The sequence below is a fragment of the Vigna umbellata genome, chromosome 1 (assembly GCF_029865625.1).
Source record: "Vigna umbellata cultivar VRB3 chromosome 1, Vumbellata_1.0, whole genome shotgun sequence".
Classification (NCBI taxonomy): Eukaryota; Viridiplantae; Streptophyta; class Magnoliopsida; order Fabales; family Fabaceae; genus Vigna; species Vigna umbellata.
Genome location: NC_142165.1, coordinates 18,797,513 through 18,807,501, shown reverse-complemented (window position 1 = coordinate 18,807,501; position 9,989 = coordinate 18,797,513). Strand labels below are relative to the sequence as shown.

Here is a 9,989-nt window from a genome sequence, read left to right as displayed (position 1 = left end):
GGTCCATTAACTTTAAATCAAACTTGCATGATTGTGTGTGATTGTTATAACATGATTTTTGTATATCTAGCTCACCCTTGCTTCTGTGTTTGTGTTTTGCTTGTGTGTTTGTATTTTGCTTGTGTGTGTTTTTCTTTTGCAATGATCATCCACTTGGATGTGAGCAGAGATGGATGAGGTACCCTTGGAGCAGGTCCTGGATGGTGATGATGTTGCAGCTTAGCTTAGTTAGGATTCATAGACGTTTTATATTTTGAAATATTCTTATGTGTGTTTAAAGTTTTAAAATTATGACTTCTTTTGGATGACTGTAATCTCAACAACTTATCTGCACGTCTACTCCTAACTGTTCTATTATATTATATTTGATGACGTCAATATTATGTATTTTCTATATAATCTGAGAGGTTACATACACTAATTTTTTGGAGAATGTATAAAAAAAAATTATGATAAATTGTCAAAATCATTTGGGAATGTTCTATTATAGGAGTTTCTAACATGCATATTCAAACTATAAATTATAAATTATATATATGATGAACAAATAACTAATTATAAACTTTAGTGTAAAACTTTTTTTAACTGTTTGAGGCAAGGATGTATACTTAGATCATATATTTTTACCTTAGTTTTAGACCTGTTAATATAATCTTTTATTCTTTTATATACTTTGCTATGTTAGGTGTTTCGTTTTACAAAGTTTAACTTATTTGTTCCATAGATAAAATTTAGAACCAAGACAATCCAATAGAATCAGAATAATAGAGGCATGTCTTTACTAGTCATTAATATGATATTGTTAATTCCAGTATTGTCATTATTGATTCTTGGATGTGAAAATCATAAATCATAGAGGTAGTAAATTTTTAGTATTTATGGCATCATAAATTAATAATGATGGTGTTGATATGTTTTATTGTAAAGCTGTTGTCCTTGGATGCATTGAATTTCTTCTTTTTTTTTTGTGAAATTGATTGTCCAGGGAATTTAATTGATAAGCATTGCAATCAGATGTCAATGGCCCATTTAAAATCTTTTAAATTATTTTTTAAGCAATTTATTCATTTGCTGAACACTGTTGGGACTTCCAGGAGAAATTATAATGCAAATCTGTTTAAAACTTCGCAAACATTTTTATTAATATATACTGAGACTTACCATACCAGAGATCCTAATAAAAAAATGTGTGGTTAGTGTAAGATAAAGTATGTATCTTGAACTAAATGTATATATAAGAGATGCTTTATAAAGGTATGTCTACTATATTATTGTGCTAACTTCAAGTAATGTACATTATGTAGGAAGAAAATTTTACAATTACTGGACTAAGTGACATAAATACTTAACAAACATTTCAGAACATTTAGAAGAAAAAAAATTATATATATATATAGCGTATATTTATCTTGTCTCTTCTCCACCTTTATAGCAAATAAGTCCATAGTTATATACGCGTTGACGAAGAATGTCTACCACATGACATAATTTAAGTTGGTTGATTCTGAAACGAATGTAAACTATTCTTGGTGATATTTTTAAAAATCTCATTTTTATTTCGGGTGTAATTCTAAACAAAAAACAAAAATTGAAAGTCTTTTTTCCAAATTTAACTTTAACAATTTTAAATAGATAAAGGGAAGTTGTATTTTGATATACAAATTTCAATTTTTTTGAAAAAAAAATTAAAACACTGCAGTTGTAAGCCTAAATATATTTTTTATGTGAAAAACAAACAAAGAATTAAAAGTTGTGTAAAATTTTATGAATTCCATGATTCAGAAAAAAAATTGAAATGGTATTATTTTATACTTTTATATATATATATATATATATATATATATATATATATATATATATATATATATATATATATATATATGATTAGTACGTTATATGAAAACAAAAAGATAAATTGTGCATCCACGCACAAGTTCGTAATCTATATAAATAAAATAAAAGGTGAAATGGTAAGTCAAAGCTTAACTTCTTTGTTAAAAGTAAGAGAAATAAAAATTAAAGTCGTATATTGCAACAGATAAATGTTACACATTTTTATTTTGATCCTATACTTATGACTTATCATTCTTTTAAATCATCTTCCATTAAGTTTTTTATTAAATTTTATAAGAGTTCTTTTTCTTTTAAGTTTTATTTTTCTTGTAATTTTGTTTAACAAAATAAAATAAAATCATAAATGTATTTGCTTAAGAAAAAAGTTGAGATATTTGTTCAACTGATTGTTAAGCATCAGTTCAACAAACTTTGATTGCATAAATAAGCTTAAGTGTACCAAACAACATTAAAAGTAAGGTTTTCTTTTGAGCAAATTTAAAGAGCTTCTGAACAAAATATTATAAATTTAGGGTTTAATAAGATCAATCAATTACCCAAAAAAAAAATACAAAAACATTAACAAACATTTAAATCAGAATTTAAGTAAAAACAGTAATAAATTTTGTCAAAAAAGAATATCTTCCCTTTGTAATACAATATCTTTCATTTATTTGAATTAACCTATCTTTTGTTATTATTTTTTTAACTAAATATCTATTTTCATTATATTTATCCTTTATTATTACTATTCAAATAAACGCACCTCATCTTATACATGTATTTTAGATTCTAAATTATAAGCATCTCTAGTAATGTTTATATTTATATCATATAACTATACCACAAGTATCTGAATTTGATTATATAGGACAAATTAATAAGTTTGTCAATAAGTCATTCCTTGTTTGTTTATAGGCGTGATCACTCTTTTATCTTCGGTAAAATTAGAATAAGAAACAAAATACATCAAATATAAATTTAAGCATGACGTGTTTTTGGCATCTAGTTGGAACGCATGGCTCTAAGAATATTACTTTGCTTTTTGGTGTTCACTTTTTTTTTATTCGGTTTTCATTTTTGTTGTGATTATATTATCATAAAAAAATAATGTTATTATGATAAAAACAATTATATATATACCAAAAGAAACATCTAAAACTATTTACAAATTACTTGAAAAATTAACATAATAGTAAAGATAAAATATGAACAAATATTATTTTAGAAAAAAATATGTAAAATCTATAAATATTTTATGTAGTAAGTTAAGAAAAAGTTTGTGGTGTACGAAATATAAAAAATATAAAATCCTTGAAAATGTTAGAGACAAAAATACATGTTTAAATGTAAATGATGATATGAGAATGAAAATTATAATTAAAATCATTTGCTTAGAAAACAGTTTGGATGGTAGTTTAGTTCGAGATGAATGAAATATTTAATTTCTGGATTACGGAGGAAAGGAAAAGAGATATCATACATGCACTTACACAGTGTATGAGTAACAACATACTACAAAGAAACCAAAATGCTTAAAGAACTACGAACGAATTTCAACCTTCTCTCAAATTCCGAAAAAAGGAAGATAAAGAAAGCTAACTTGTTCATCTAGAGAGCACCTTGATTTTCTGTATTGCATCAAAAACATATTCACTATTGTCCAACCGGGGGAGCTCTGTAATAAGCTGGAACAGTAGCAGGGAAAAACATTTGCCGAATCCCTTCAGCCTTAATTATGGGGAAGATGATTCCAGATGCACCCTAACAAAACAAAATTTCAGATTTTTAAACTAAACTAAAAATATAAGACTGCACATTATTTTATTTCATTAGTTAGATAAAACTTATTAAAAATTACAAATTCAATAGTGCAATTCACCCACAATTTTTGTAATTTTTTTCATGAAATTTTAGTAGTAGAGAAAGCGTAAAAGGGCCTATAAAATAGCTTTTAAAACTTACAGATATTAGTCGGGCCCCAATCCATATTCTCTTAGGTGAAGGAAAGGGTAATAATAAACGGCCAACACCATATATTGCAACGGCAAAGAAATGCAGAACCAAACTCAAGGGACGAGGGTTTAATCCAGAAAGTAAAGAAACAGGTCCTTCGGAGAATAGGCCTCCAAGACTCAGATAATCAAAGCAAGCTTGCCGCATTTCCTTCCTTGCCTGATCAGGGGATGCACAAAAAACTTTGTAAAGCGCACCTGCTAATGTATTTATTGTGGATGCCACAGGCTGCAAATTAAAGAGTAAACATCAGATTTATAACCGGAGATATATCACTTTGAAATTATAAAGTTGGTTTGATGAGTTTAGAAAGAAAGTAGAAGAAGTTATGAGTTCAACTTCCTCTACTAACACTTTAAGAGTTATAACTTAAAGATATTGTGATTCAACTTCTTTATTAACAAATATTAACAATTAACATTGCAGATGAGTTTGGAGTAAAGCTAACATTACCTTACGCAAGGTATAAAAGGATTCGAGATACTTGCAGAGTGTGGGTGCATCATTGAGGTCAGGCAAGGGTCTTAGAAGATTTCTCAGCACCACAATATCAGACAATGCTACAGTCATTCCGCCTCCCGTTAGTGGATGCCGCATGTTGAATGCATCTCCCATCAGAAGGGCTCCAGGTGTAGGAAGAGGATCTGCCGGCATGCTTCTGTTTGGCATTGTCCTTATGTTGCCCTTGTCCACAGCAGCTACGAAGGCATCATAAAGTTCAGGGGGAATCTGCAATAGTTTGTCACTTCATCGTCAAAAACAGACCAATAAAATTAAAAGTGAACAAGATTCCACATGGTGAAAATTTAATGACATCCATGCAAAGAATAAAACACATTTTATAGAACTAAGATCATAGATGGGGTACAGTACCTGTGGAGCTACTGTCGTCTTCAAATACTTTTCCATTTCACCGTTTGAAATAGAAGGAACCTTCTTACCAGGTACATCGACCAGACAGCGAATCTCTGTACTACTTATACGATAGAATAGAATGGGTGAAGGGTCTCCCAGTATAACGTGGCCATGATTTGCGCATGGAAGCTCGCAGTTCTCTAAAAGTAAACCAACAAAACATGAGGGAACTTCCACCTGCAAATACAGCGATATAAAACATTAGTATAGATAATGATAATTTGATACACTTACATTCATTTAACATGTTTTTCTGTAAGGAGAATGGCATATAATACGTCAAATGAGTGTAAAAATGTAAAGTATTTTTGCTTTACTAGTAATTCAGAATTCTGTTTATTTCCTCTCACAAGCAAAAGGATGAACCAAACCTTAGTAGGAAAAAAAGTCTGAATAATGTGATCCAAAAAACTAATCTGAATAAATTATAGCAAATAACCTTTTTCGGTATAGTTATTGGTCAGTTTATAGGAAATTGAGGGATCTGATCTTAGGATTAAGGCTAAAAGCATTCTCACCTTAGGATTACAAAGAGAACGGCGTAAGTTTGAGAAGCAGCCATCACAAACAATGGTAAGAGGCGCAAATGTTCTCAATTCCAGACCATCTTTGTTCTTATATTGCACACCTTTAATTGTCCCCTTCTCTTCAACTAGGGAAGTGACTGTTCCTTGCTCTAATAGCACGCTGCAGAATATTTAGAAAGAAAAACACCACGTAAATACCTCTACCTCAATTGAATAACTAAAATAACATCTTAATTCACATATCATTTCTGAGTTCTGTTCTGATAGAATTACTGATTCATATAACATGATTAGATAACACTATAGGAACCACCAGATTCTAAGTAGAATAGGATCCCAAATACTTTTCATTTGCTACAAGAATAGAATCTTGGGGGCAGAGTCATAGGCAGTTGCAACTCTTTAACAACCAGAAAGGAAGAAATGAATACTTGGGAAGGGTGGAAGCCTTTTCCCGCATCCTCTGAATAAAACGACCATTGTGAAAGCTCCTGCCACTGACATCTGAGTGAAACTTCTCTAAGGGGTAAGAAAGACGAGTATGTTTCCCATCCTTGAAAAGGGCATAACCAAATACTTGCTGAGCATCAATTTTGTCTACACAGTCTGCAATTGAACACAGCAGAAAAAAGCTCAGAACATTTCTAAACAGAATCTAGGAGTACATTAAACGACATGTATAAAACTAATACTTAGATTACCTTCAAGCCCCAGCTCAACCAATTTGAGATAGCCACCTGGTTGTAGCAACTCTCCAACAATACGGTCAGGCTCACTGAGATCTCTTTCAATCACATGTACTCGACGCCCATCCTGTAACATAATATTTCTGTAGTCAATACCCATATCTATCTGTATGTCCTGAATCTCACTGATAAACAATACAACACACAATAGAAATGGTAAGTGCCGAACAAATTTGACCCATACGAAGTTCAATTTTCCACTGGTCTTCGCAACGGTATACTAAAAAGGTACGAGGATAATAACCAAGCCAGACATGCAAAGAGTGTCAACAGGATCATCAATTGTAGAAATTCCCTTAAACCGGGATCTGCTGGCCTAACCTCAATTTTAAATCCAAAACACAATAATGTAACAACAGAAATCATAGATCCGAATCCTCAAAAGTGAGAAACACAACTCAGAAGAAAATGATTGATCTCATATTTTGAAAAAACTAAAAGTAAATCAAACATGCATAATTAATACCTACAATTATTGAATTTACTCATCCAAAAATAATGAGATTTCTAATCGTAGAAACAAGTCAATAACTTAATTAAATATATAAATATAAATATTTTATATAGAAGTATTGATTTCAAAGTTTTTCCAACTGTCACTATAACCTGGAACGATAACTATTACGCATAGATATTATCGAAATAAAATTCTACATAAATTTTGAATGTGTATTCTAATATATTATTCTAAAAAAAAAAGCACTGAACATCTTACCTGTTTTAAATTAGAATATATTCATACTTATGATGCTTAGAAAAGAAAAACTCAATCTCATACATAAAATCTTCAAAATGCTTATAAGCACATGATCATCGACAGGTAACATCCTAATTTTACCGTTTCTCAAGAGTCAGAGAATGGGACATACATCTTCACACCTTCATTGGTGAAAAAGGTTCTGTCCTCTCAAATAAATACAAAATTTTAAAAATACATAAACGCAAGAAAAGCGATAACAAATAATTTGTCCAAATAATACATGTCGTGTCTGTATTCATATTTGTTATTAATCACCAAAACATCCAAATACATATCCAAATAATACATGCAAGAGTAACGGATCAACAACATCTACCTTTCCGAGAGTGTGCGCCAGAGCTGCGCCGGCTACACCAGCTCCAACAATAATGACGTCAGCGTCGCCGTCGCGTTTATCCGATCTGCATTCACTCGTGGAGGTGGTCACGGTTTCCGACAACTCGATCCTGTTTACTGGCTTCGGCGGCGAAGCGCGATGCCGAGTCTCTCCGCCGAAGGCGAGGCTGTAGAGCGCAAAGAGACTCAGAAAGGAAAACAGAATCCAGCCAAGAACGTACGGATCCACCATTTCGGAAAAACAAATCGAAAAAACCTCCTCGAAAGAGAACCACGGCGACGCTCGCTAACCCGGACGGAGGAAGAATATGTGTGGTGCTGTTCGCTCACTCCCTCTCGCTCTACTTTCTCTCTCTGCCTCGCTGGCAGAGAAAATTTGGGACCGTTTCAGTTAAGGAAAACGGAGCTCGAACGAGAGGTCCGGGTTTTATAGGGCCATGCGAGGCACGAGACTCGTTGTTTACAACGGCCACGGACCGTCATATTAGCTGTATTTCTGAACAAAACAACCTCCAAAAAGAAATAATAAAATTTATATAAATAAATAATGAAAAGGGATAAAAACAATGGAAATAAAAGTAGAATGTTTCCGGCTAATCTGCGCCGTGTGGGCATGTTCCACCTTCCATTGCGCAATCACATGAGTCCCTAAAAGTTTAGATAAAATTTTAGAAGTCAAAAAAGTGAATTCTTATAAGTTTTAAATATGTATTTAATTTCTCGTATAATGTAAATTTCTAGTGGGAAAATAATAACTTTTTAAATATGTTTTTCAATCCTTTATTTTCATAAGATTATTTTTTGGTTCTTCAGTGTAGAAATTTAGAATTTAATCTTTTACATAATATAATTTTTTTTATTTTTTAAATGTAAAAGTTAGTTTTTAAGAAAAAATAGTGTTTGTTTATAAATTTACTCAATTGATATGTTATTTGCATGAAAAAAACTGATAACGAATAACCAAGTGTCATTTATAACTAGTTGTTTGCATGAAAAGACTGATAACAAGTCACGAATTGTCATTTATGACTAATAAATTCATTGAAAAATTATTTATGTATCATTAGACCATTCAATTTTTAATTATTATTTATTTATTAAAAAAAATGTTTAATGTTAAGCAAAAAAGAACAATAGATTGGTTTTCTCAAAACAGTAAATGATTGGAAGAATGTGAAGGTAGTGTTTTTTGAAATTTGGATTCTCTTTTGTTTTCTATTAGCTATGTTGTATTTTGCGTAAGAAATCGTGATTTTACTCGAGAGTGAGAATAGTTTAATGAATGAGAGCATGGACTTTTTTTCTTTTCTGATTTTATTCTAAAAAATTATAAATAATACTAGTTTCAAATCATATTCTAAACTCAAGAAACGGGCATGTTTTTTGTTTAAAAACTTATGATATGATAATAGAAACTAAAACAATAAAATCATCATTTTTTTAATAAAAAATAGTTTAAACAAAAATTAATTACAAATATGTGTGTGTGTGTGTGTGTGATAAGTAGGGGATTATGGTATTTTTTGTTTTTCGTTTAATCCATTCACTCATGCTAGGATATAATTTGGTTATTATCGTCTAAATTTGTCTTTACAAATCAACCTAAATCACTGAAAGCAAACGTCAAAGTTAGTCACTTTCTTATCCACTTATACAATACATCTATGAAAGTAAACACAACATTAAAGATAATAATATTCTTACTCATAAATCAAGACTTGATGATTATTAAAAAAAATTTAAAAATTGTTATAATATTCTTTTATTAAAGAGACTTTTTATGTATAAATATCGAAAAGAAAACCACTCTTATAATATGACTTACTAAGACATAAGTCAATTTTTTTTTTCAATATATATCAAACATTTAAAATTAACTACAATCCCAAAAATTATATTTATCTATGCTTAGAAAATATTAGTTTGGCTACATATAGAAAGTACTACCAACGTTCACAATTTATATACTTCAAATTAATATAGCTTAATTATCTCCTATCACAAGTATCAATAAGATTCATTATACTTTGAATTTGTTTGAGCAATGAAAAATGAACAATTTTTCTCTTCTCCTGAGACAATATGTTTTCCTTTAAGTGATTTAATTTTTTTTGTCATAATTACAAATGTTTATCGGATTGATTTTTTATTTTCTTTTGTTCTTGTTGTTTTTTCCCATGGTAGTAATTATATTTATTGTTTTCACAAACTTCTCGATCTTGATTATTTTGATTGTTTTTTTCTTAATTTTTCTTTATAACAAAGGAACAAACTAAATTGATTGATCTTAACATAAGATTAATTATCTAAGAATGTGAATGTGAGGCTATCTATTTATTGGATATCAATGATCAAGAAGCTCGTGGATATATTAAACACTAAATAATTGAGTAAAAATATATTATTAACACAAAATAAAAGAACAAAGAGATAATAATAAAGACCTAAGGAAAGTAATTTGTAGAATTGTAAAATATATTCACTTTGATTTTTATTTTTATTGTGGTAATTCACTGTCACGTGCATAATAATTTTTGGCTTTACTTTTTGTTATTTTCGTTGCCTATACCGTCAAAGATGGTAGGGAAATTGCCCATCATTATGGAAATAAGGGGTTCAAACTTCAAAGGAGTTCATGGTGACATTATAATAGGTTTTAAAAAACTTTTCTATTCCATAAGTCATCGTAAATATCTTAAAAATGATTTAACTTCAATATTATTTGTCAAATCATTTAAAAGTATTTCAAACTTAGGCCAATAACATTTATATCATGTTGTTATTTTACTAATTTTATTATAACCTACTATTTAAATGTAAACTTAGTTGCTAACTTTTTAAAATATTTTTTTATCT

The 9,989-nt window shown here is 29.8% G+C and overlaps 1 protein-coding gene across 1 annotated transcript; it reads right to left on the bottom strand.

Annotated features, from left to right (window-relative positions):
• Positions 1 to 3,294: 3,294 nt before the first annotated feature.
• Positions 3,295 to 7,620, bottom strand: LOC124844943 (squalene monooxygenase SE1-like). Its single transcript, XM_047321961.2, has 8 exons — positions 7,114 to 7,620; positions 5,993 to 6,104; positions 5,723 to 5,897; positions 5,283 to 5,451; positions 4,723 to 4,941; positions 4,303 to 4,578; positions 3,799 to 4,077; positions 3,295 to 3,597 (listed from the first exon to the last, which is right to left on the bottom strand). Exons 1-8 carry the CDS (start codon positions 7,363 to 7,365, stop codon positions 3,490 to 3,492), a joined length of 1,590 nt encoding a protein of 529 aa, XP_047177917.2. The 5' UTR covers positions 7,366 to 7,620; the 3' UTR covers positions 3,295 to 3,489.
• Between the last annotated feature and the right edge of the window lie 2,369 nt (positions 7,621 to 9,989).

Bases quoted from the DNA above. Each gene is read 5' to 3' on its own strand.
- LOC124844943 (XM_047321961.2), bottom strand. From the start codon at position 7,365: ATGGTGGATCCGTACGTTCTTGGCTGGATTCTGTTTTCCTTTCTGAGT. The intron at 5,898-5,992 runs GTAATCTAAGTA...GTTCAATTGCAG, and splicing joins GGTTGAGCTGGGGCTTGAAG to ACTGTGTAGACAAAATTGAT. The intron at 3,598-3,798 runs GTAAGTTTTAAA...TTGTTTTGTTAG, and splicing joins TTGGGGCCCGACTAATATCT to GGTGCATCTGGAATCATCTT.